Source organism: Aethalodelphis obliquidens, unplaced genomic scaffold (genome assembly GCF_003676395.1).
Source record: "Aethalodelphis obliquidens isolate GAN/ISIS:26980383/991018 unplaced genomic scaffold, ASM367639v1 scaffold27, whole genome shotgun sequence".
Lineage (NCBI taxonomy): Eukaryota > Metazoa > Chordata > Mammalia > Artiodactyla > Delphinidae > Aethalodelphis > Aethalodelphis obliquidens.
Window position 1 is genome coordinate 5690537 of NW_020837971.1, and position 27677 is coordinate 5718213.

At 38.6% G+C, this 27677-nt stretch overlaps 3 protein-coding genes across 6 annotated transcripts in view; 1 reads left to right on the forward strand and 2 right to left on the reverse strand.

Moving 5' to 3' along the window:
• NAPEPLD (N-acyl phosphatidylethanolamine phospholipase D) overlaps positions 1–11663 on the reverse strand; it is an 88249-nt gene extending 76586 nt beyond the window's left edge. Inside the window, exon 1 of one of the 2 annotated variants that reach the window (XM_027123831.1) lies at positions 11544–11663. The gene's annotated coding sequence lies outside the window, so the exon portion shown is untranslated. The remainder of the gene's footprint in view (positions 1–11543) is intronic. The other variant, XM_027123834.1, reaches the window with a different exon arrangement.
• A 92-nt stretch (positions 11664–11755) lies between these two features.
• Positions 11756–27442, forward strand: PMPCB (peptidase, mitochondrial processing subunit beta). The gene is made up of 13 exons (XM_027123829.1): positions 11756–11886; positions 12941–13081; positions 13801–13887; positions 14244–14373; positions 19613–19811; positions 20187–20266; positions 22811–22923; positions 23788–23931; positions 25446–25606; positions 26538–26623; positions 26707–26795; positions 26958–27033; positions 27123–27442. Exons 1-13 carry the CDS (start codon positions 11788–11790, stop codon positions 27185–27187), a joined length of 1470 nt encoding a protein of 489 aa, XP_026979630.1. The 5' UTR covers positions 11756–11787; the 3' UTR covers positions 27188–27442.
• DNAJC2 (DnaJ heat shock protein family (Hsp40) member C2) overlaps positions 27376–27677 on the reverse strand; it is a 28221-nt gene continuing 27919 nt past the window's right edge. For all 3 annotated transcript variants that reach the window (XM_027123827.1, XM_027123826.1, XM_027123828.1), the window contains one exon: positions 27376–27529. In XM_027123827.1, coding sequence (XP_026979628.1) covers positions 27455–27529 — 75 coding nt within the window. In that variant the 3' untranslated portion in view covers positions 27376–27454. The remainder of the gene's footprint in view (positions 27530–27677) is intronic.

Sequence of the window (27677 nt, forward strand, 5' to 3'; positions counted from 1 at the left end):
GTTTCATCACCTCTGGGATCTCTCATGCTACCCTTTCACAGCCATACTCACCTCTTCTTCTCCCTGTCCTTCTCCCCTCCCTGCCTGAACCCCTGGCAATCACTAATCTCCCCTCCATCTCTATAACTGTGTTGTTTCAAGAATGCTTTATAAATGAGATCATATAGGATATAACCTTTTAAGATTGGCGTAATTCTCTTGAGGTCATCTGTATTGCACTTATCAAGAGTTCATTCCTTTTTAGTGCTGCGTAATAGTCCATAGTATGGATGTACCACAGTTGGTTTAACCATTTACCTATTGAAAGACATTGGGATTGTTCCCAGTTTGGGGCCATCATGAATAAAGTTGTTACTAATATTCACGCAGATGTTTTCATCTCTCTGGGATAAATGCCCAAGAGTACGATCACTGGGTTGTAGAGTAAGCACATATTTAATTTTATTTTTTTAAAAACCTGCCAGACTAGGGATTTTCCTGGTGGCACGATGGTTAAGAATCTGCCTGCCAATGCAGGGGACATGGGTTTGATCCCTGGTCCAGGAAGATCCCACATGCTACGGAGCAACTAAGCCTGTGCTCCACAACTACTGAGTCTGTGCTCTACAGCCCACTCACCACAACTACTGAAGCCCACGCACCTAGAGCCCGTGCTCCGCAACAGGAGAAGCCATTGCAATGAGAAGCCCGCACACTGCAATGAAGAGTAGCCCCTGCTCGCCGAAACTGGAGAAAGCCCATGCACAGCAATGAAGACCCAACGGAGCCAAAAATAAATAAATTAATTAATTAAACAAACAAACAAAAAACAACCTGCCAGACTATTTTTCAGAGTGACTGTACCACTCTGAAATTTTAGATTCCCACCAACAATGCATGAGAGATCCTGTTTTCTCTGCATCCTCACCAGCATATGGTATTATTAGTATTTTTGATATCTCGTGTTTTTTAAAATTAATTTATTTATTTTTAATTTTATTTTTGGCTGTGTTGAGTCTTCATTGCTGTGCACGGGCTTTCTCTAGTTGCAGTGAGCGAGGGCTACTCTTCATTGCAGTGCGTGGGCTTCTCATTGCAGTGGCTTCTCTTGTTTCGGAGCACGGGCTCTAGGCGTGCGGGCTTCAGTGGTTGTGTGTGGCTCACGGGCTCTAGAGCGCAGGCTCAGTAGTTGTGGCACACGGGCTTAGTTGCTCCATGGCATGTGGGATCTTTTCGGACCAGGACTTGAACCCGTGTCCCCTGCTTTGGCAGGCAGATTCTTAACCACTGCACCACAAGGGAAGCCTGATATCTCGTGGTTTTAACTTGTATTTCTTTAATGGCTAATGATGTTGAATATCTTTTCATGTGCTTATTTGTCATCTGTATTTCCTCTTCAGTGAAATGTCTGTTCCTGTCTTTTGCCCATTTTCTGATTGGATTGTTTATTCTTTACTGTTTTGAGCATATTTACATATTCTAAACACAACTCATTTATTAGATGTGTGGCTTGCAAACATTTTCTCCCAGTCTGTAGCTTGTCTTTTTACGCTCTAATAGTATCTTTCATTGAGTGAAAGTTTTTAATTTTGATGAAGTCTTGTTTAGCAGTTTTTCCTTTTATGGGTTATGCTTTTGATATCAAGTCTAAAAATTCTTCAACTAGCCCTACATCCCAAAGATTTTATGTTATGTGTTTTTCTAAAATTTTATAGTTTTACGTTTAAGTCTATGACTTATTTTGAGTTAATTTTTGTATAAGGTGTGAGGTTTAGGCTGAGGTTCATTGAGGGGCAGGGGGCAGGGGACTCTAGGAATATCCAATTGCTCCAGTACCATTTGTGGGAAAAGGTATCCTTCGACCATTGCATTACTTTTGCATCTTTGCCAAAAATTAGTTGGGCAGATGTGTGTGGGCCTATTTCCAGTTTGAGATAATCACAAAAGACGCAGATGAAAATGACAAAGCTTCAAGAGCCTAGAGAGATGTTAATAAATGTGGAAGACAGATAAATTATTGTAATTCAGCATAAAGATAACTGTTATCCCCAATAAAGAATCCACTGAGTGGAATGTCAGATGATGTAATCAAAGAGAATTTTCCTAAATGAAGGAAGAAGTGAATCTGCAGATTGAAAGAATATATCGTGTTCCCTGAAATTATGACAAAAATCACTGAACACACGGGAATTCCCTTGCAGCCCGGTGGTTAGGACTACATGCTTTCACTGCGGAGGTCCCGGGTTCAATCCCTGGTCAGGGGAACTAAGATCCTGCAAGCCGTGTAGCATGCCCACCACCCACCAAAAAAGTCACTGAACACAAAGCTACACAATATTAATATATATACTTAGTTAAGTTATTAGACTTCAAGAATAAAATAATTTTTTAGGTTTTCAAACAGACAAAGCAAGCCATATTTAAAAGTGTTAAAAAAGATATGGTTAGCCTCAGACTTCTCCAAAGCAACATTCAATTCAGGAAAATAATAGTGCTATGAGTTTTTTTTGTTTTTTTTTGTTTTCTTGCGGTACGCGGGCCTCTCACTGCTGTGGCCTCTCCCGTTGCGGAGCACAGACTCCAGACACGCAGGCCCAGCGGCCATTGCTCACGGGCCCAGCCGCTCCGCGGCATGTGGGATCTTCCCGGACCAGAGCATCCCGGACCCTTCATCGGCAGGCGGACTCTCAACCACTGTGCCACCATGGAAGCCCATAGTGCTATGTTTATAAAATTCTGAGAAAATGAAAACGTGACCCAAGAATATTAAGCCCAGATAAAATATTAGTCAAGGATAAAACCAAAAGCAGACATTCTCAAACATGAAAGACTTAAAGGAATATGATATCCATAATGAAACTTGCAAAACAACAAAAATAGCGACAACTGTTTGACAATGAAATTCGGTCAATTAAAAGATTAATCAATATAAGAACTCAGGTTTAGAAAAGCAACATAAAAGGACTGGTGATAAACACTGATCCATTTAAATATTATGACCATACCAAACAATTATGGGAATTATAGTTACAGAAGAGAGTATGAATGGGAATAGGGCTTCCCTGGTGGCGCAGTGGTTGAGAATCCGCCTGCCAATGCAGGGGACACGGGTTCGATCCCTGGTCTGGGAAGATCCCACATGCCGCGGAGCAACTAAGCCCATGTGCCACAACTACTGAGCCTGTGCTCTAGAGCCTACGAGCCACAACTACTGAGCCTGCGTGCCACAACTACCGAAGCCCGTGCGCCCTAGAGTCCATGCTCCACATCAAGAGAAGCCACCGCAATGAGAAGCCCATGCACTGCAACGAAGAGTACCCCCGGTCTCTGCAAGTAGAGAAAGCCTGCGTGCAGCAACAAGGACTCAATGCAGCCAAAAATAAATGAAAAAAAAATTTATTTTTTTAAAGTAATAATAATATAACTAACAAAAATCAGGAAGTAGAGGAATGAGGTCAGAGGAAATGTAAGATTTCACAAGTCTTTATCTTTCAAAGCTGGAAGTCAAGAGCTACTGTTTAGATTGAAACATGTATTTTTAAATTTTTAGAGAGGATTTAAAAAAATACATATTTTGTTTTAAATAAGAGCTCTGAACCTCTAAAGAAGTAGATTTTGGAAAATAATATCTCTTATGGTAAAGAAATATTTGAAGTTCAACGATTTCTTCAGTTTCACTTTAGTTTTTATTTTCTATTAAAGTAAAATTAAATGCTACTGCTAATAATACTGAATCCATTTTAATCCTAATACTACTTAATAAATATTGAGTGTATTGCTTATTTATACTCATACTGATTAATATAAATCTGAAACTTGTTATCAGTCTAGTTCCTGCCATATTCAAATGGGGTAATTTAAAGAGGGTTTAAGACTATTTACAAAGGTAGGGACAGGGTTTAGAGAAACCAGCAAGGGAGGGTACAGTGTTCCAGAACCAGCAATAGCAGAGGCCTGTATCTATCCACTTAGTCTCAAAGGTGGAAGAGAAGGAAAGGCCACTAGAATGCAGAGAGGACAGCTACATGAAGAAGGCTGGGCCCTTGAAGAGATGCATCAACCCCCATGGAGGAAGCTGAGGGATAAATGCTCCCGCCTTACTTCTCCAGGCTTCTGTGTCCTGCTGGTGACTTTCATTGGCTAAACCCACTAAAAACCTGATGAATCAAGCAATTTATGCAGGTCAGCCCCCCTAAAGCACAGAATAGAGGGGGAAAAAGTGGGAATTGGGGAATAAAGGAAGATATGCAGATACTTTTTAATAAACATAGCATCTATTGTATCACCCCATTCTCTTAAAAATATCAGTTGAGTATTCAACCAATATAGCTATCTATCCGTCCATCCATTCATCCCTTCTACCTTTCTAGTCATATATATGCCTAGAAAGAGACCTGGAATGTTACCCTAATGTTAATGGTGATAATATTTGGATGGTGTGATTTGGAGTATTTAAAAATTGAGATGTAATTTATATAACATAGAATTTACTCTTTTAAAATGTAATACTCAATAGTTTTTAGTATTCATAAGGTTATACCACAATCACCACTATCTAATTCCAGAAAATTTTCATCACCCCTAAAGAAACCCCATATCCATGAATAGTCATTCCTCATTCCTCCCTGACCCAGCCACTAGCAATCACTAATCTACTTTGTCTCTATGGATTTCCTATTCTGGATATTTCATACAAATAGAACATATAATATGTGGCCTTTTGTGACCAACTTCTCTCATAGCATGTTTTCAAAATTCATCTGTGTTGTAACTTGTAGCAATATTTAATTACTTTTTGTCACTAAATAATATTCCATTGTATAGATACTCATTTTGTTTATCCATTCATCAGATAATGGACATTTGGGTTGTTTTCACTTTTTGGCTATTATGAATAATGCTGTTTGAACATGAGGGTATAATTTTTTGTGTGGACATGTTTTCATTTCTTAGGTATAAACCTAGGAGTGGAATTGCTGGGTCAAATGGTTACTCTATGTTTAACTTTTTGAGGAACTGCCACACTGTTTTTCACAGCAACTGCACAATTTTACATTCCCACAATCAGCACTGAACGTTACAATTTCTCCACATCCTCACCAACACTTGTTACTGTCTGTCTTTTTCCTTACAGCCATCACAGTGTATGTGAAATAGTACCTTATTATAGCTTTGATTTGCATTTTCCTGATGGCTAATGATGTTTAGCATCTTCTTATGTGTTTATTGGCCATTTACATATCTTATTTTTTGGAAAAATATCTATTCAAATCCTTTGCCCAACTTTTGGTAACAATTTTGAAATATAATCACATGTCATGTAACTCACCCACTTAAAGTATACAGTTCAATGGCTTTCAGTATATTCATAGAGTTGGGCCACCATCACCACTAATTCCGAAACATTTTAATTACCTCAAAAAAAAGAAACCCCATACATTTTGCTGTCAACCTTCAGTCTTACCATTTCCCCCAACCCTAGACAACCACCAACCTCCTTTGTTTCTCTACATATTTGCCTATTTGCCTATTCTAGACATTTCTAATAGTGGAATAATAGAATGTATGGTCTTTCATATAATCATTGAGTATACTTCTTTCATATAATCAAGGAATATACTTCTTTCACTTTACATAATGTTTTCAAGGTTCCTCCATGTCGTAGAACATATAAGTCCTTCATTCATTTTCCTGCTGAATAATATTCTGTTGCATGGATTTAACAAGTTTTACTCATCCATTCATCAGTTGATGAACACGTGGGTTGCTTCCACTTTTTGGCTATTACGACTTATGCCTCTATGGACATCAGTATACAAGTGGAAACATGTTTTCACATCTCAGGTATATACCTAGGAGTGGAATTGCTGGGTCAGATGGTAACTCTATGTTTAACTTTTTGAGGAACGATCAGATTGTTTTCCAAAGTGGCTGCACCACTTTACATTGCCACCAGCAGCACGTAAGCATTCCTATTTCTCCACATCCTCACCACTAATTGCTATTGCCTCTTTTTAAAATTTTAGCCATCCTAGTGGAGGTGAAATGGTATCTCATTGGGATTTTGAGTTTGATTTCTGAGGAAGGGTAGGGGAGGTGCAGAAATGACTTAAGCAGAAGTGGCCACTGGAGAGCCTAGGAGTACTGGAGGCACTGAACTCCCAGTGGTGGCAGTGTCGTAGGCATCCTGGCCTTCTTTGGTTCCTGCTCATTTTCAGAGCTTACTTCTCCAGTCTCTCCATTGATTCTATGAAGCATGAAAGTTTTTGGTTTTGGTTTTGTTTTGCGGTACGCGGGCCTCTCACTGTTGTGGCCTCTCCCGTTGCGGAGCAACAGGCTCCGGACGCGCAGGCTCAGCAGCCTTGGCTCACGAGCCCAGCCGCTCCGCGGCACATGGGATCTTCCCGGACCGGGGCACGAACCCGTGTCCCCTGCATCGGCAGGCGGACTCTCAACCACTGCGCCACCAGGGAAGCCCGCATAAAACTTTTTTATTTGATGAAGTCCAATTTATCTCTTTTTTTTTTCCTTTGGTCGTTTGTGTTTTAGGTGTTGTATCTAAGAAAACAATGCATAATCCAAGAACGTGAAGATTTACATCTCTGTTTTCCTCTAAGAGTTTTGTAGGTTTGGTTCCTTCATTTACATCTTTAATCCATTTTGAGTTAATTTTTATATATCATATGAGGTAGGAGATCCAACTTTATTCTTCTGCATGGGTGTCTAATTGTCTCAGCACTATTCGTTGAAAAGACTCTTCTTTCTCCACTGAATTGTTTTGACACCCTTGTCAAAAGTCATTTGCCCATAAATGTGAGGGTTTATCTCTTGATTCTCAATTCTGTTCCACTGATTGTCTTTTCTTATGCTAGTACCACACTGCTTGATTACTGTTGCTTTGTAGCAAGTTTTGAAACTGGGATATGTGAATCTTTTAATTTCATTCTTTTTTTCCCCATGATTGTCTTGGCTATTCTGGGTCCTTTGAGTTTCCATATGAATTTGAGGATCAGGTTCTAAAGTATACAAAGAATCTAGCTGAGATTCTGATAGAGAGTGCACAGAATCTGTAGATCAATCTGGGGAATATTGCCATTTTAACAATACTAAGTCTCCTGATACATGAACATAGGATGTCTTCCCATTTATATAGATCTTCTTTAATTTCTTTAAATAATGTTTTGTAGTTTTCAGAGTATAAGTCTGCACTACTTTTACTAATTTTTTCCTAAATAATTTATTCCTTTACTCTATTATAAATGGAATTATTTTTTTTTATTTCATTTTCAAGCTGTTCTTCATTTTTTTTTCTTTTTCTTTTGCGGTACGCGGGCCTCTCACTGTTGTGGCCTCTCCTGTTGCGGAGCACAGGCTCCGGACGCGCAGGCTCAGCGGCCATGGCTCACGGGCCTAACGGCTCCGCAGCATGTGGGATCTTCCCGGACCGGGGCACGAACCCATGTCCCCTGCATCGGCAGGCGGACTCTCAACCACAGCGCCACCAGGGAAGCCCTTTTCTTCATTTTTGAAGGATCATTTTACTAGATATAGAATTCTTGACTGACAGTCTTTTCCTTTCAGGACTTCAAATATGTTGTCTCAGTGCCTTTTGTCCTCCATGGATTCTGATGAAAAATTAGCTATTAACCTTGTTGGATCAAGTGTATGTGACAAACTGCTTTTCTCTTGCTGCTTTTAAGATTTTCTCTTTCTGTAGTTTTATTATTATGATGTCTTGGTGTGGATCTCTTTGAGTTTATTCCACTTGGAATTTGTTCAGATGTTTAGACAGGTAGATTAGTGTTTTTCATCAAATTTGGGTGTTCTGGATCATTATTTCTTCAAAGATTCTTTCTCTCCCTATCTCTCTGTCCCTTCCTTCTGGAACTCCCATTATGTGTATGTTGGAATGCTTGAAGGTATCGCAAAGGATTCTGAGGCTCTGTTCATTTTCCTTCATTCTTTTTTCTTTTAAACCCACAGACTGTTAATCTCAGTTGATCTATCTTCACATTTTCTGGTTCTTTCTTCTACCTGTTCATATCTGCTGTTGAGCCCTTTCAGTGAATTTTTCATTTCATTTATTGTACTTTTTAATTCCAGGATTTTGATTTAAAAATAATTACTATCCCTTTATTGATATCCTGTATTTGATGAGACATAATTCTCATACCTTCCTTTAGTTTTTTAGACATTGTTTCCTTTAGTTTTGTGAACATTTTAAAAACAGCTTATTTTAAAAAGTTTTTGTCTTTTAAGTCCAATGTCTTGGCTTCCTCAAGGACATTTTCTATTGATTTTTTTCCCTGTGCATGACCATATTTTCTTAGTTCTTTGAATGTCTTGTAATTTTTTTGTTAAGAACTGGACATTTAAAATAATATAATGTGTCAATTCTGAATATCAGATTCCACCCCCTCCCAGACTTTGTTGTTGCTGTTTGCTTTTGTTTGTTTAGTGACTTTTCTAAGTAAATTCCTTAACGTCATGTGTTACCACTGAAGTCTCTGCTCAACTAGCTTAATGGTCAGCTAATGATTATACAGATACTTCCATAAGTGCCTAGAACCAATGAACTTCTCAGTTGTTGTTGAGGAGCTCTGTGTATGGTATACCTTCAACACTTAGCCAGACAGTTGACAACTGTGCCTTAGCCTTCACTTCCTGCTTGCACAGAGCCTCAAGGTCAGTGTTGTGGGAGGGTTTAGGGCCTTCTCCTGTCTTTCCTGGGTATGTGTACAGCCCTGGGTATGCACACAGTCATATACATGTACATGGCCTTCCAGATTCCCAGGAATACATCTGGGCTTTTCAAAGTCTCTATAGGTATACCTCAGATATATTACAGGTTCAGTTCCAGACCACCACAATAAAGTGAATATTACAATAAAGTGAGCTGCATGAATTTTTCAGTTTCTCACTGCATATAAAAGTTACATTTATACTATACTATAGTCTATTAAGTGTGCAGCAGCATTATGTCTAATAAAACAATGTACAGACCTTAATTTAAAAGTTATCTCTTGCTAAAAATTGCTACCCATCATGTGGCCCTTAGTAACATTCAAGATCTCTGACATCACAGATCATCATAACAAATATAATAATAATGAAAAAAGTTTGGACTATTGTCAGAATTACCAAAATGTGACACAGAGACACGGAGTGAGCAAATGCTGTTGGGAAAATGGTTCTAATAGGGTTGCCACAAAACTTCAATTTGTAAAAGACAGAATATCTGTGAAGCACAAAAAAGCAAAGCGCAATAAAAAGAGGTATCCTGTAGAGACAGCTCAGGCCCTAGCTTTTCCTTTTAAGCTTCTTGGTTTGCCTATTGTTTGCCCTTACTCTTATCTACTACCTCCAGGCAACCACCCAAAGTTAGATAACCGCCTCTAAATATTTTTGACAAACATCCCCAGAAAAAGGCTTTTTGCTTTGAGTCAGGTTAAATAAAGGCAACCTTGCAAGTGAGATCATCCAGGGAAGCATGAGACAGGTCAAATAATTCCAATTCTCTGGATTTGAGGCCTTGAAGGAACTCCAGCCCAATTTTGCCCCCTCTGGTGGCTGCCGATTTTCATCTTGGCTGTGGGATCCTGGTTTTCGAGGCTACCATGGAGTTAGGAGGAAGGGGTTAAGGATAGAGTTAAACACTATAAGTTTAAACACTATAAAGCACTATAAAGCTCCCTTTGCTTATTGCAATTTAGGTGTTTTTATGAGGGGGGGAAAAACTCCCCAGATTACTGCAAGACTTGTTTCATTTCCAGAGTTTTGAAAATGTTGATTCTGGCCATTTTTATTTTGGCCACGCCACATGGTACGTGGGATCTTCATTCCCTGACCTGGGATCGAACCCATGCCCCTTGCAGTGGAAGCATGGAGTCTTAACCACTGGACCGCCAGGGAAGTCCCAGATTCTGGCCATTTTTAAAACCAGTTTTCTCATTTATTTTATTAAAAGAAGGGAGGATTTTCAGAGGTTTTATTCTGTCATTTTCCCTGACGTGTTAAACTAAGTTTGAATTAAGATGTGCTAAAATTTCCCAGGTGCTTCCTGTGATTATACCTAAATATTTTTGTATATATGTATGATGTTTGTATTTCTTTATTAATGTTAACACACATGTGTTTTAGAAACCTGAAGGGATAACCTTGGTTGTCCTCATTATATAATAGATCCTGTGGGCTGAACCTGTGGTTCATAGCAGAAGGGAGATGTGGAGAGAGACGAGGCTGGAAAGGTAAGTAGGAGTCAGCTCATGGAGGGACCTATCTTCCATACTAAGGAGGCTTCACTTTATCCTGACCAAGGGAAATTACTGGGGGGTTCTTCATAATGGTACTATCATACTAAAAGCTGCATTCTGAAAAGATCCCTTGGGCTTCCCTGGCGGCGCAGTGGTTGAGAGTCCGCCTGCCGATGCAGGGGACACGGGTTCATGCCCCGGTCCGGGAAGATCCCACATGCCGTGGAGCAGCTGGGCCTGTGAGCCATGGCCGCTGAGCCCGCGCATCCGGAGCCTGTGCTCCGCAACGGGACAGGCCACAACAGTGAGAGGCCCGCGTACAGCAAAAAAAAAAAAAAAAAAAAAGATCCCTTGGGCCAAAAACTATGACAGTGGGGCTGCAGTGGATTCAAGAGGCAGGAAAGGGGTGTATCAATTGGATGTTGAGAGTGGGGGAAAAGGGAGGAGCTGAGGGTGAAACTGGGTTTCTGGTTTGGATGTCTGCTGAATGGAGGTAACATTTGCTGTTTTGCATTGAATATACAGGAATAGATTCCTGGGCAAGACAGTGAAACACATTTTGGACAAGTTGATATTGAGGTGCCAATGGGATACTCAAGTGTAGTTGTCTAGTCACTGAGTGGTTAAGGGGGCCTGGAGCTCAAGAGAGAGGCCTGGTTGGGTAGACAGGAAAGGCCTCAGGTGAAAGTGGAAACCATCAGGGAGAGTGTGCAGTAGAAGAGGCCCAGGCCCAGGTCCAGAACCCTGGGGAACAGCAACGTTCAGGGCAAAATGGTGTGGTGCTTAAGTGCAAAGGCTTTGGAGCCACACCGCCTGTTATTAGTGTCCTGACCTCAGGGAAGTTATTTACCCCAGTTTCTGCATCTGTAAAATGAGCATATTGAATAGCACACTTAGAACAATGCTTGCGATGTTTAGTTTCACTGAGATCTGTGAATAAAGAGCTGTCCAAGAAGGTGAAGAAGGGACTAGGAGAAGGAGGAGGAGCTCTTAAGGTGCAATGAGGAAAGACAATTTCACAGAGATTTACCACGTCAAACTCAGCCAAGAGGACGGTACCAGAAGGTCTATAAAGTGTCCATCTTTCAGCAATTCGTGGTTTCACCAAGAGCAATTTCTATGGAATGGAATGAGCCAGACCGTAAAGTGTTGAAAAGTGAGTAGGGGTCAACACTGATACTTTCTTCCCTCTCCTCACGGCCCCTCTCTCTTCCACTAAGGCTTCCTCTAAGGACAATGAGTTATGGATCATATTCCCCTTTTTCCAATCAATTTCGGCCACCAATGGGATAATATGTTGTACCACGTTACCTTTCATTCTTCTACTTTTGTGCCTTGCACGTCGTAGGCGATTGAAGTAACTGCTGATACAGGGGCTTCTACAGACTCCTTAATTCGCGTTATTAGACTGCTCGCACCACCTCCAGGTCCATTCCTTCCACGACTGCTTAGAGGAGGTCATTCCCATCATGGCCACTTGGTGGGGCCCGCCCTCTCGTCTGGGACCTCAGGTCACGATCCCGGAAGCACATCCTTCGCACAGGCCCGAGGGAAGATGATGGCGGCGGCGGCCCGAGCGGCGCTGTTCCCTGCGGTGCGGCGGAGGCTCTGCGGTTTCACCGAGAGGCTCCTGGCCGGAGGTGCTGCCGGGCGGGTGAGCTTCCCTCCACTTGTTTGGGTGCCGCCGGGACCAGGCTAGGCCGGGCCTCTCCCGCAGAACTCCGCGCGGCGAGCCTGAGTGTCGGGCGCCCGGCCGGGCCGCGGGCGTCGGATCCACACCCCGCCCCCCCAACGGCGGGTCGGGCCTTCCCAGCCGGGACTCGTGGGGCATCAGGCGTCCGGGGACGCTTATCTCCCGCCGGCGCTGGTCTGGCTTTGGTACCCCGCAGCGCGTGACCCGCCAGTGACGTCTGGCATGACCCTGGTTTACCGACCCCCTGCCCTAGTCACTCGGGAGTCATTATGAAGAGTGCGTGTTGATCACTAAAATCGCAGTGGTTGCCATTGGGGGAAATTAAAAAGTGAGGACCCCACCCCGCCCGCCCCGAGTTCTCTTTTTTCTTAAAACTTATCGTCTTCATCATCAACTCTGCTTCCCGTGAACCAGGGGGTAGCTAAAGGAAAAGTTTGTCTGTATATGTATATTTCTCGTGCAAGACTAGCTTTGTCTAGAGGAAAAGAAAAGATGGGGACGGGCGAATAGTCCATAGGCAACAAGTCAGTCAGCCAGAGTATATCTTGAGCACCTGCCCTTCTTCCTGCCTTCTCTTTTTCTGGCTTTTTAAAAACTGCTTTTCTTAAACGGTGGAAACCTTAAGCATTTCTACGTTGTGTATGGGTATTTTTATATTTTTCGCTCCCTTTCTTGGCTTTCCCCATTCACCAACCCCCGCTTCTGCCCTCTATGGTGAATATTAAACATTTCTAGGAGAAGTATTGAGATAAAAGTAGTTTCTTTCAGGATAATTATCATAACTGTTTATTTGCCGTAAGGAAAGGGCATATGTAGACATGTTGCTGGCTTTAGGAAAGTGGTTGGTTGAGGAATGTTCTCAACATAGGCCAGCCAAGGGGTGGGTCTCAGTGGAATAAAAGTTAAGGAGGAAAGAGTACTTTATAGAGTCTCTTTGGGATAGATTTGGTTTTCTAATCAACATTTCATATTAGAATAGTGATATGTTTTGCTTCTTCCCTCCATCCCCAACCAGTCACTATATTTTGGAGGAAACAGATTGAGAAGTACACAGGCTGCTACACAAGTTGTTCTGAATGTCCCTGAAACTCACGTAACCTGTTTGGAGAATGGACTCAGAGTGGCCTCTGAAGACTCTGGGCTCTCAACATGCACAGTAAGTGATTTAGTTTGACCCCTCATTAGGCAAGAGAGCAAACTGTTGATTTTAATTTAAGCTTTTCAGTTGGTTGGCAGGTGGTTGAAAGTAGCAGCAATTATTTTGCCTTGACAAGTGACTGTCACTTGTGAATCTCTTCCTGTGATACTTCCATACCACACGAGTGTCTACATCTGGTTCTTGTAGCCTGTTGTGTCATGTAGTGTTGATAATAATGAGAGAGATATATTTGCTGGACTACTCTGTGCCAAATGTTTTTACATATATTGTCTTATTTGATCTTCAAAATAGTTCTTTGTAGCAGGGATCATCATATCCATTTTACAGTTGAAAAACAAGATCAGAGAAGTTAAATGGTTTTGTCCAAGGTCACACAGCTAATACATGACAGAACCAGGATTTGAACCTAGATTTTCTGACAGTCTCTGATGTTCTTTACACTATACTTGTTAATTGAGTGTAGTAACACATTGGGCTAAGACTCTGGGTCCTCAGTAAAGCTGGCAAGTAGGTATTTGTGGCACCCAGCAGTAGCCTGATGACCAAAAATTTTAAATCTCAGTTCATAGGACCTTACTGTCAGTCCACTCAAGAAGACTTTAATGTTAAGGCTGGAAAGCATTTGTCAGAAAAAGGAAGAAGACTGCCCCCTACCCCTACCCCGTCCCCTCAAAAGAAGATGTTGTCTTATTTAATTCTTACTTGATTGCATTAAGGTTGGGCTCTGGATTGATGCTGGAAGTAGATATGAAAATGAGAAGAATAATGGAACAGCTCACTTTCTGGAGCATATGGCTTTCAAGGCAAGTTGTAAGACTTTTTTTTTTAATGCATTTTCTTTAAGAGGCAGTAAACACAATCTCATTCTCAGGTAAGGAGAACTATAATAGTATAGCATGTTTTACTTTTAAAATCTTTTTTTCAGGATAATTACCTGAAATAATTACTGATAATTGCTCTGTAGAGCGAAACAAGGATTTTCTCTTGGGATGTAAGGGTCATTTGAACATACGCCACTATTTCTGAAGCCTGATGTACTTTAGAAACCAAATTTGGTCCTTACATAGGCTTATGTCCTCATATTCATTGTCTGAAGTGTTTAGAGCAGATGAGGGATAAAGGAAGAGGTCATAATTTTTTTTTTCCTCTTTTATTTCAGGGCACCAAAAAGAGATCCCAGTTAGATCTGGAACTTGAGATTGAAAACATGGGTGCTCATCTCAACGCCTATACTTCCAGGGAGCAGACTGTATATTATGCCAAAGCATTCTCTAAAGATTTGCCAAGAGGTATTGTTATTATTTATACTGCAGATATGTAATTTCCACAGGAATTCAGAAATGATTTAGTGCTGTTTACATTATGTTTGTTGAGAAAGAAAATGAAAAAAATGAACCAGACTTTGATTGAGGGGGCACCTGTTTTTATTTTTTCCTCCAAATATGAGAAACGATAAAAATATTTGTAGGCTGCAGGACTTGTGCAAACCAGGCCCTAACACTTGATTCAAATATTACTTCCTCCAGAGCCATACCTGTGTAGTGAACTATTTTTAATTGTTTTATTATTTGTTTACTTTTACTGCCTACTTTTTGTTTTGTTTTTTTCTCTATCCTGTTATCTGAATATTTTATTTCTACAAGTCAGAACAGATTTTCTATCTACTGACTGCTGGGCTTTGTTTTTGAACAAAACTTGCTTGCTTCTTTATTGCATTTGCACATTCTGGTTCCTCATCCTGGAGTGCACTTCTTTCTTACTGTCCTTTCCATTAATTTTTTTCAAAATTCAATTTATTTAAACTAAAAAACCCCACAAAAACCCAATACAGATCACCGATCCCCCACCCCCCGCCCCAGCAATGATCAGTCTGTTCTCTGTATCTATGAGCTTGGGTGTTTTTTTGTTTTCGACTTTTTTTTCCCCACATATAAGAGAGATCATATGATATTTGTTATTTCTCTGTCTGACTTTTTCGCTTAGCATAATGCCATTGAAGTTCATCCACGCCATTGCAAGTGGCAAGATTTCATTCTTTTTTATGGCTGAGTAATTAAAATTACTCACATACTCTTTGTATGTGAGTGTGTATTTGTGTATCACAACTTCTTTATCCATTCACTCATTGATGAACACCTAGCTTGTTTCCGTATCTTGGCTGTTGTACATAATGCAGTGAACACAGAGGTAGGCCTTTTCAAGTTAGTGTTTTTGTTTCTTTGGATAAATGTGCAGAAGTGGAATTGCTGGATTGTATGGTAGTTCTATTTTTAATTTTTTAAGGAAATTCCATGTTGTTTTCTATCGTGGCTGCACCAGTTTACATTCCCACCAACAGTGTAAAAGGGTTTCCTTTTCTCCACATCCTTGCTAACCCTTGTCTCTAGTCTTTTTGATAGTAGCCATTCTGACAGTTATGGGGTGATATCTCATTGTCATTTTGATTTGCACTTTCCTGATGATTAATGATGTTGAGAATCTTTTCATGTACCTGTTGGCCATCTGTGTGTCTTCTTTGGAAAAATGTTTATTTAGATCTTCTGCCCATCTTTTAATCTGATTGTTTGTTTTCTTCCTGTTGGTTTCTGTGGGTTCTTCATATATTTTGTATATTCGCCCCTTATCAGATATATGATTTGCAAATATCGTCTTCCATTCAGGAGGTTGCATTTTCATTTTGTTGATGTGCAGAAGCTTTTTAGTTTGATGTAGTTCTACTTGTTCATTTTTGCTTTTGATGTCAGGTTCAAAAAATCATCACCAAGACTTATGTCAAGGAGCTTACTACTTCCTCAGTTTTCTTCTAGCAGTTTTATGGTTTCAGGCCTTCTGTTCAAGCCTTTAATTAATTTTGAGTTAATTTTTGTGTATAATAGGTGTCCAATTTCATTCTTTTCCATGTGGCCGATTTTCCCACACCATTTATTGAAGAGACTATCCTTTCCTTGTTGTATATTTTTGGATCTTTGTTGTAAATTAATTGATCATATATGCTTGGGTTTATTCTGGGCTCTCTGTTGTGTTCCACTGATTCAGTACCTGGTTTTATGTATCATACTGATTTGATTACTGTTCTTTGTAATGTTTGAAATCAGGGAGCATGATGCTTTCAGCTTTGTTCTTCTTTCTCAAGATTGCTTTGGCTATTTGGGGTCTTTTGTGGTTCCATACAAATTTTAGGATTGTTCATTATATTTCTGTGAAAAATGCCATTGGAATTTTTTTTTTTTTTTGCGGTACGCGGGCCTCTCACTGTTGTGGCCTCTCCCGTTGCGGAGCACAGGCTCCGGACGCGCAGGCTCAGCGGCCATGGCTCATGGGCCCAGCCGCTCCGCGGCATGTGGGATCTTCCCGGACCGGGGCATGAACCCGTGTCCCCTGCATCAGCAGGCAGACTCTCAACCACTGTGCCACCAGGGAAGCCTGCCATTGGAATTTTGATAGGGATTGCATTGAGTCTGTATATTGCTTTTGGTAGCTTGGACATTTTAACAACATTAATTCTTCTAATCCATGAGTGTGGACTATCTTTCCATTTCCTTGTGTTGTTTTCTTTCATTAATGTCTTGTAGTTTTCCTCGATTAAATTTATTCCTAAGTATTTTATTCCTTTTGATGCAATTGTAAATGGGATTACTTCTTATTTTCTCTTGCTGATAGTTCATTATTAGTGTATAGGAACATAACAGATTTTTGCTTATTGACTTTGTATCCTACAGCTTCACTGAATTCGTTTATTAGTCCTAACAGTTTATTTGATGGAGTCTTTAGTGTTTTTTATATGTAATATCATGTCATCTGCAAATAGTGATAGTTTTACTTCTTCCTTTCCAATTTGGATGCCTTTGATTTCTTTTTCTTGCCTAATTGCTCTGACTAGGAGCAATTTTTTTATTCCTTTTTTGTTACAAAAACTCTGAAGCAGAATAAGCAAGTGTTCACTTAAAAGATTATTGATGATTGTTTTCATAGCAATAAAATAAAATAGATTTTATTTTTATTTTGTAGAAGTAAAATAATTATTCTGACAGCATAACTATTTTTTGTAGTTACCATGTTGTAGAGTGTTTTGGATATCTTAAGGGAAAGTTATTACACAAAACATTTTCCCAGTAGGAGAATTAATGAAAAAATGTAGCAGTTTTAGTGCTAATTGGTGAGACTATTAATCTTTAAGGTCCTTGTATAGTTGTAGTTAATTTCATTACTTTGAAATTTTGGATTCCTAATAGGCTTTCATTAATAATGTTTGAATGCCACTTTACACAAGTACCTTTGTATATATGTAATTTGTGTATATATCATCTCATTTGATCAGCATAGTAATCAGATAAGTGTCTCCACTGTGCAGTTGTGGAAATTGAGGCGCAGCCCAGACTGTGACTTTCCCCGGATCACATAACTTAGTGGCTTACTGTGGACTCAAATGCGTGTCTTCTCACTCAGATTCACTGTGTCCGGTTGCTTTGTCAAAACAACAAAACAAAACACCTACCACCTGCAAATAAATAAAGTAAAATTTTCATAACATGGTAGCCTAACTTGTGCATTAAAACCAATGAAAATGAAAACAGTGGAGGGTGTGTTAGTTTGAATTGCAAAAAACATTGGTTAGATTCTTAATGATTTCCGTAGAAATAGTTTTTGCCCCAGGACTAGTTAGGCACTAAGAACAAAGGGCTAGGCCAGGCTACTTTAAAGGACTGTTGATTCTAGCCTGTTTCTCTCCTTTATTTACACAGAGAACAGCAAAGAAAGCAAAAAAGAGGACTAGAGAAAGGAAGAGAGAATTTAGAAGACCTTTTTTTTTTTCTTTCTGGCTTCTGGCTGGGAAGGACAGAGTCCCTGTTAGTGGGAGTGGAAATGGAAAAGAGAGGCGCTCTTTGAGGAATCCAAAATGGAAGTGCTCTCTGAGGCAGATCCCACTTTGGGAATTTGCTTGAGGCTTTTATACTCTCAGTTGGGTGAAACCTGGTGTGTGAGGTAATAATTAGATGCTTAGACAAGTGGTCTTCAAACTTTTATGATCATCCATTCTTATCAGTAAGAGACTTGAACGTATATCCTCAATATAGGTATATGTATAAATTAAATACATGTACTGCTGTACTAATATATACAGTGTTACATATACATTAGAAAGAGAGGAGATTCTGAGTAAAACATAAATATTGGGAAATATGAATCCCCACTTTAGAAGGTACCAATCTAGACTACTACTTCCACATAAAGGGGGGTCTTCACACAGGATCCCTTGTCCTCCCACCTGTCTTTGGGCTCTTCCTTACCCACCTGGGCCTTTATTTCTCTTGTCGGGACAGATAGGTTTTTTTTGTTTGTTTTTGTTTTTAAATTTTATTGGAGCATAGTTGATTTACAACATTGTGTTAGAGAGATGGTTTTACAGATAATTTTTTCTTTTTGCCCAGGATCTCGGTCCCAGCCTATTCTAGCAGTCTGTTTTGTCATGTTGGGTAGTCTGTAGAGGTAATTAATTACAGGAGGTCCTTGGTATTTGAACATTATTGCTTCTGAGACAAGTCACCTTAAAGTGAACTTAAAACAAGGAACAGAAATTTACAGCAGAGTAACAAAATGAAACTAAAGTTTATAAATTTGTTTTATATTGACTAAAATTTAGATTGTGATTGCAACTATATACTAATTCTTCAAGGATAGTTTAGGTTTTCCTTTTTTGGAGAAGTATGTACTTTTTCTGATAAAATTGCTTAATAGCATGATAAATCCTTTAGTTCACTTGTGGCTTTTTGCAAATTAGGGTCATTTTTGTATAAATACTTGAGGGTTTTATCAGTTTTTCCAAGGGTAACTTTTAATCCTTTGATAGTCATGTTATCTCTTTTAGGGTACCTATCCTTTTTTTCAAATGTTAACTGCTCCAGCTCTGTTGGATCATCATTTATCAGTGACTTTACTAATTAATGGTCAGAATCTAACCAACATTGACCAGAATCTAACCAACATTGACCATTAACTGGAGTTAAGTGGGGAAAGATATTTGAGAGGACACTAATTCTGTAAGTGGTTCATTGGGGGTATATATTAGATTACGATGGTTCTTGGCTTCTTAATATAGTAGCCTCGTTGCTGTGGGATCTTGGGTAGTAACTATTTGGGTGATGTCGGCTCTCTGTGTGTACCTGTGTGCTCTGAGTAGATAGATAATTTTCTCCTTACCATTGTCACAGAGAACAATATACAGTTATATGCAGATTTCCATGACCGTTCTGAAGTGGTTGTAGGCAGTCATTTTACAAGTCTTGTGGGGACTTCTGGCAAATTTAGTCTTCTTCAAGTTCATCTGTACCACAGGGGATTGCATTTCTCATTTTAATTTAGTCCTTCTAGGTATATCAAATTATAGAAACATTTATTTCTTCTCAGTTTAATCATTTAGTCAATATTGAGTGATGGTCACTATCATTGTTTCTGATGCTAATTTAATAGATTTTAAATAGTGAAAATTTAAGATTTTAGTGTTTCTTCTTGTGTTTTATTTTCAATAAGCTGTAGAAATTCTTGCTGATATAATACAAAACAGCACATTGGGAGAAGCAGAGATTGAACGTGAACGTGGAGTAATCCTTAGAGAGATGCAGGAAGTTGAAACCAATTTACAAGAAGTTGTTTTTGATTATCTTCATGCCACAGCTTATCAAAATACTGCACTTGGACGGACAATTTTGGGACCAACTGAAAATATCAAGTAGGTATAATTCTCAGATTTTTTTTTTTTGAGAAAAAATTTGAATTGTGAAAATTAACATTCACATTCAAAAAGTATGTTTCAGAAAGTAATTTTTTACCCCCAGTAATCTGAATGAAATTGTACTTAAGCTACACTTTAGCCCCACCTAACTCCCAGGTGTCTGGGTTTGTAGCTACTTCTGGAATAAACAAGTGATGGTATTAAATCTTTTTTTTTTTTTGATATATACTTTGATACTTGTTGCATATATCCTATTTCTGACTGCATTTAACTTAGAATACCTTTAAGGTCCAATTTAATTTCAGGTACATTATGTGAGGATCTGTGCTTTTAAATTTCCTTTTAATATTGCTTTTCTTACTCCACTTACAGGTCTATAAATCGTAAGGACTTAGTGGATTATATAACCACACATTATAAGGGGCCAAGAATAGTACTTGCTGCTGCTGGAGGTTAGTTTAAGTTTCTGTGACTGTTTTAAACACAGAGTGATGTACTTATCAGTTTGATCCTATTGGCAGATGTCTTTAGAGGTTTTATTTAGAGAGCAGATTGTTACATGTGCTGGGTAAGGGCAGTATGGAGCCCTGGAACCAGACTTTTCCTCTGTCTTCCCTTTAGTAGAGTTTTTTCTTTTAATTTTTATTTATTTTTGGCTGTGTTGGGTCTTAGTTGCTGCACGCGGGCTTCCTCTCGTTGCGGCGAGCGGGGGCCACTCTTCGTTGCAGTGTACGGGTTTCTCATTGCGGTGGCTTCTCTTGTTGCGGAGCATGGGCTCTAGGCACGCAGGCTCAGTAGTTGTGGCTCGCGGGCTCCAGAGCGCCGGCTCAGTAGTTGTGGCACACGGGCTTAGTTGCTCTTCAACATATGGGATCTTCCCGGACCAGGGCGCAAACCCGTGTCCCCTGCGTTGGCAGGCGGATTCTTAACCACTGGCCACCAGGGAAGCCCAATAGAGTTTTTCAGTGGGAAAATGTAGTGACCCTCCAATATGTAAGTGTGCACACATAATGGAATTTCCTTGTAAGAAAAGGGCAAATGAGTGAACTGGGAGATAATGAGACTTGGAAGATGGTGTTCTACGGTTTGGGAATCTCTTGAGATTTTAATTTTCTTGAGAACCAGCTTCATCCTTGGTCAGGCGTGGTATGAGTATGTTACGTTGTTTATTCATTCTTTGATTTGTTCGTTCTTTCAGTAAGATCTGCTAGTTACTGAAAAGGGGAAGTATATAGGGGATTAGGAGAATATTTAATGGGAATCTGAACATGCAAGTGGCATCAGGACAAGGCTTCCTTGTGAGAACATGTTTGAAGCCAGTGAATGAAAGAAAATTCACATTAGATTTTGCTAGATTTCCTGGTAATCTGAATTTAGGCAAATTGTACATTTTATTGGTTTCCAGTTTTGTGTTCTCTTTCTCTTTTTAGGACAAAGTGAAGATACATGGAATGTTCTTTTGTGTAAATTTTTCTCTCTTTAGAAATGACAATAAATTAAAATTCTAGTTGCCCTGGATAGACTTTAGGCTCATTACTTGGGAATAATGGAGAAGATGAAAATGAGGGTTAAATATCTTAAAACATGTTGCCTTTGTGTGGCAGATAAGTGTGCTCTGAAGTTATCTTGAGTTAGTAACATTGTTTCTAAAATGGCTGGCGTTCAACAGTTGAAACTGCCTTGGAAAGGGGAACACTATTGGTTGGATGGGGCCTCAGCAGCTAAGCTGTCAGGAATGTCTCTGCCATTGTTGGTGGCATATGGATGCAGTGGGTTTTATCATAGTTCATTGGTTCATTTTGACATCACCAGAGTTGGGATATCTTACAATTAATTAATGGCCTATCCTAGATTAATTAGCATTTTGTCTTATTGATACATAAGTGATGATATTTCTTATCAACAGTGGCATCTTCAGTGAAATAGGCCAGAGTTAGCTTGATTTAAAAAAAATAAAATTTACCGGCTCCCCTGCCTTTTGGATAGAAGTAAGCAGAGGTGGTGCTGGGGCAGGAGCTGAATATCTGGAACATCCAACCAGGAGGGCTATAGGTGAAGGTAGTAAAACAGTGGAAGTGGTTGTTAAGTGCTGAGAACTGTGTGCCTGTTCATGGTTCTGCACTCTCTGCTTGTCATCCTTGTATCACCAGGGTCTTCCTATTGTTTTGTCACCCTCTGGATTGATATCTAAGGCGGCTCTCCTACATAGTGATTGTGAAAACGTGTGTAATCATTCACTGTCTTGTTTTATACCAGAGATTTGTTTGGAAATATGGGTGTAAGTTGTGCTTTTATGTTCTAATAGAATGTTTCATTAAAAAAAAAATCTTGTGGTATTTTTTAAGGCACTTACCCATGTTTAAATTTGTCTTGTAAGTTTAGGAATCTCTCACTGACTGAATCTGTTTGGATCCCAAGTTTGGAAAATAAGGGATATAGAATCTAAGTAACTCTTAAGTTTTGGATGGCAAGTAGTGAGTGTTTGAATAGCTATGAATTTATTCAGAAATTTGTATGAGGTTATTTTGTTCCTGTATTTTGATAGCAGAGCACAGAGAATGAAGCGTATCTTGTGTCCAGCTTTCTTTAAATGATAGTTATTCTTTTCTACTTTAAAAAATTTATTGAAAGGTGACTTTTCCTTGCTAGTTTGCATTCTAGGAGTTTTAATTATTCAATATAACATGATTCTGCATGGAAAATGGTATTTTCAAGCTATCTTATTATCCTTATCTGTGAATCCATTGGTATGTTATGAAAACTGTGATGGTTCTTCAGAATGAGAAAGCTGTGCAGCCCCAAGCCTTATAACAAGGGAAAGAGTGTGCTCTGTGAGCTTACTCTTAAAAAGGCTTTTAGTCAGAGCAAGTAGTCCATGTGTAACCTGTATCACATTATACCACCTTGAGCTTATTGTAAACAGAAGTATTGGCAGTTCGTTGTGTGCTTTACATTGCACTGCTACTGGATATATAACGTATTTTCCTTCAATTTAGGGGTTTCCCATGATGAACTGCTTGAGTTAGCAAAGTTTCATTTTGGTGACTCTTTGTCCACACACAAAGGAGAAATACCAGCTCTGCCTCCCTGCAAATTCACAGGAAGTGAGGTAGGGCAAGCCTCCTAAGCTAGTGTTTAACCCTTTGGGTTTCTTGTGTTGTATTTATGAATGTGTGTAGCAAATGTGCCTGTTTCTAACAGTAAAATGGAAGAAGCCAAAGGAGTCCAGCCGAGGATGGACTCAGTTGTTCATATTCTTTCCTGTTCCATATATTTAACCACCTATTTTTCTTTCCTAAGGAAGTAAGGTTTTAAGGAAAATATAATTTGGTTTTTTTGTGCTTTTTGTTTGATACTATGCCCATTTTCCTATTGTAGGGCATAAAAGTTAATCTTTTATTTTAAAAACACCTCAAATTTTGACTTTTAATCAGGTTTATTCTTGGCTAAGTTCTGCCCACAGTACATTTCTGGGGGGTAGCTGTTAAAGCCAGAACTTGTAGAGAACCTGCTACATGTCAGCTGTATCTTTAAGCCTCATTAGAAGCTTAGTTTGCCACATTAGGGATGATGCTCATATAGTTGTATCTGGAAAGAAGCCTGATGTTGGCAATTGCATAAGACTGTAGCATTGGCAGTACAAAAATAAGCCTGTTATGTCAAGATTAGCTTAAATTTAGAGAGTCAGAAAAATTCAGACTGACAAAAGATTATTTCTACCAGTGAAATAATGCATCGCTTTTTGACCAGGTAATTATCTGGTGGCTGTGTCTGGATTATTTCAAGTGGAGATCTTTTGGTGAAATTCTTCTAGACTATACAGTGTAATGAGGCCTAATTGTTTAAAAAACAAAGGAGTGTCATGGTGAGCATTTTAACTTTGCAGTTAATGGAGCTGGTGAGTTTGTTTCTTGTTAAGCATGTTTTATAGTGGTAATCTTAACTAGAGCTTTGTATCCTTTATCCTAACTAGATTCGAGTGAGGGATGACAAGATGCCTTTGGCACATCTTGCAATAGCTGTTGAAGCTGTTGGTTGGGCACATCCAGATACAATCTGTCTCATGGTTGCAAACACACTGATTGGCAACTGGGATCGCTCTTTTGGAGGAGGAATGGTAAGTGATTTTAAAAGTAAATTTCCATAATAAATGAGAAGATGAAACTTCGTAGTATGAATTTTGACTTAAAATATAAACTGATCCTGGATTGCATCCTGGGCCAGAAAAAAACAATTTTTTTCTTTTGCCATACTGGCAAATTTTGAATAAGGATAGAAGGATTTGTTAATAGTAATATATCAGTGTTAATATCCTAATTTTAATAATTGTACTGAGGTAAATTTCCTTGTTTTTCGGAAGTGCACATTAAAAAGTATTCAGGGGTAAAAAGGATATCTGCACTGTACTCTCAAACAATTGAAAAATATGTTAAAGAGAATGATAAAGCAAAAAAAAAAAATGGTAAAGTAACAGGTGTTAAGGGATTTGGATAAAGGAAATTCTTTGTACTATTTATGCTACTAGTCTGTAGTCTGAAATTACTTCAAAATACAAAGTGTATATATTTATACTCAAAGATTTTGAGAAAATACATTTCATATAAGTATCTTAGGCTTCACATGCAATATAATTTCAATTTTTTAAGCAAACAGCCCAAAGCTCTACAAATTGGGTTGATAATAGCTAATTATTTTTACTTTAAATTTTTGTTGTTGTTGGCAAAGCATATTGGCATGGGTTATTCAGTTTTTTGGTTGATATGGTTATAAATGATTATTAAACAAAGCTGGAACACAGAATTAGAAGTCATAACCATATCTCACATCAATCACTGCTAGAAGTGGAATGCTGGGCTGGATTGACCAAGGGACCCTGTAAACATACCTGAACTACAACCTGTGAGGTCAACCCATTTTTAATTTTAATTTTGGCCTGATTGGATTTTTCCTTTTAATTTTAATTTTATATTGGAGTATAGTTGATTTACAATGTTGTGTTAGTTTCATATGTACAGCTAAGTGATTCAGTTATATATACACATATATATCCATTCTTTTTCAAACTCTTTTCCCATTTAGGTTATTACAGAATATTGAGTAGAGTTCCCTGTTCTATACAGTAGGTTCCTTGTTGGTTATTTTATACACAGTAGTGTGTATATGTTAATCCCAAACTCCTAATTTATCCCTCCCCCAACCACGTTTCCCCTTTGGTAACCATGAGTTTGTTTTCAAAGTCTGTGAGTCTGTTTCTGTTTTGTAAATAAGTTCATTTGTATCTTTTTTTTTTTTTTAGATTCCACATGTAAGTGATATCACTGACTTCACTTAGTATGATAATCTCTAGGTCCATCAATATGTATTATTTTAGAAGTGGGTGCAGCTACTAAATTAATTACAAGGATTCACTGCTTTAACATTATGAATTTCTCTGGGGATGATGCATTGGGCTGGTGAGATTACTATAATTCTTAGTTTCAGTGAATTTTTGCTTTATTATTGAGATACTGCTGGATAAAACTGAGAAACTCAGCCTTTTAAGGCAGTCACGATTTTCACATCTCATTTTTCTTTCTGGTAATTTGGACACGTATACCTACAGTTCTCTTGGACAGTTTTTTTCCCTTACAGAATTTATCTAGCAAGCTGGCCCAGCTCACCTGTCATGGCAACCTCTGCCATAGCTTCCAGTCTTTCAACACTTCCTACACAGATACAGGATTATGGGGAATCTATATGGTTTGTGAACCAGCCACTGTTGCAGACATGCTACATGTTGTTCAGAAAGAATGGTGAGAAAAAATTTAAATCATGCTTAGAATTCCCACTTTAGACTAGTTTCTTTTTACACTGTTGATGCTGATTAATTTTTTATGGTGATGTTATTAGCATTTTATTAAGAGAACAAGACTTAGGTAGTAGCAGTTACTGCTGTGTTTTTGAAGATCACAGATATTTCTTCTAAGTTTCATGTGAAGCTGATTTATAGTATAGAAAATTCTTAATCATTAAGAAGCAGATTACTTCAGAAAGAATATCTTAAAAGTTAAAAATGTTTAAATGCCAACTAGAATTCTAGGAAATATTTCTAAAAGTTATCTGGCTTGGAAAGGCTGCGTTATGAAAATGAACCTGAAGTTGCCATTGCTAAAAGAAAAATGTAGTGTTTTAGTCAAAACTAGTACCTTGAGACAGGCAGAAGGGCCCAAAGCTTCTTGGAAAACTTTTATTTAGCTCTGGTCCCTTTCCTCCACCATTCTTAAATGGCTTACATCTCTCTAAGTCTAGTTGGAGTGTAATCATTAATTATTAGGTTTAAGTTAGACTCAACTGGTTTCTTTTGAGAAACCAATGACCCACTGACCTATCTATCCCCTAACAAGTCAGATCCTATCAGATGGGGATTCATGAATTTTCAAAATGACTGTAGCATTTCTCAAAATGCAGTCAGCCTATTTTTATATTGTATTGAATCTCTGCTAACCATATCATTTTTGAGAAATTAACACTACCAGGAAAATAATCAGTAATATTTTAACTTTTGCTTAACTGTTGGGATCATTAGTAATTTAAACTTTTTACTAAATTGAAATCATAATCACTTGTACATTGTGGTGTAATACATAGAATATAGCATCCTTTCTTTCTTTTAGGTCATTAACTCATGAAACGTATAACATTTTCAAACTACTTTGACATTTGATTTTTCCAAATGGTTTTTAGGATGCGACTCTGTACAAGTGTCACTGAAAGTGAAGTTGCACGAGCCAAGAATCTTCTGAAAACAAACATGTTGCTGCAACTTGATGGTAAAAGAATTAAACACATAAGTCCTATTTTCACATGGTTGACTTACGTTCCAGTACTTAGTTTTCCCTTTTCTTTAATACAGGTTCCACTCCCATCTGTGAAGATATTGGTAGGCAAATGTTATGCTATAATCGAAGAATTCCCATCCCTGAGCTTGAAGCAAGAATTGATGTAAGTAGTCCTTAGATACTATTGGGTCTTGTGTAAAATGATGCTTGTTACAACACCTGGAGATACACATCATAAATCTTGCTTTAGCTCTAAAATGTCCCAGGTATAGAATGTCTTCACTACTACAAAAAGCTCTGAATGCTTGTGTCTTCAATTTTTCAGGCTGTAAATGCTGAGATAATTCGAGAAGTGTGTACCAAATATATTTATGATAAGAGTCCAGCTGTTGCTGCTGTTGGTAAGCCTGGCTCCTTTTCTCCTATGCAGAAAGTTGGCTAAGGACTTTCCTTCTCTTTAGTTGTAACTGTCCTTTCTTTTAATCCTTAGGTCCCATTGAGCAGCTACCAGATTTTAAACAGATTTGCAGTAACATGTGCTGGCTTCATGATTAAAATGCTCCTAATAAACATATTTTGAACATATATATTTATAAAACCGAGACCTGCAAGTCCTAAAGAAAAAAAATGAACATCTATACTGGTAAATATGAATGAAATACTATCTCAGACTTTGAAAGAATAAGACCACCACAATGAATGGTAGATCTCTGAGAAATTATACTGGAACAACACACTTTAAGTATAGTTTTAAGAATAAAATTTTGTACAGTATTTTCAGTTTTATTATAAAAATGCACACACAACAAAGATTGTCATAAGTCATTTCTTGCCTCTACTTGCGTTCAGCACTTGTTCTTGAGCAGCTTTCTTTGCTTTTACCATTTCGACAAGTTCCTAGGAAGGGAATAAGATGTTACTTACACCGAGAAGTTGTCAGAATTTGCAGACATTTCTAGTGTTTGGTATAAGTATGTAAAACATCCAAACTGGGGTAAATCTACTGAAAAGGTTGATTTTTTTTTTAGTAACTACCAGAGCTAGA

Coding starts and splice junctions, on each gene's coding strand:
- PMPCB (XM_027123829.1), top strand. CDS start 11,788: ATGATGGCGGCGGCGGCCCGAGCGGCGCTGTTCCCTGCGGTGCGGCGG. Junction 25,607..26,537: donor CATGTTGTTCAGAAAGAATG/GTGAGAAAAAAT, acceptor AATGGTTTTTAG/GATGCGACTCTGTACAAGTG. Junction 26,624..26,706: donor CATGTTGCTGCAACTTGATG/GTAAAAGAATTA, acceptor TCTTTAATACAG/GTTCCACTCCCATCTGTGAA.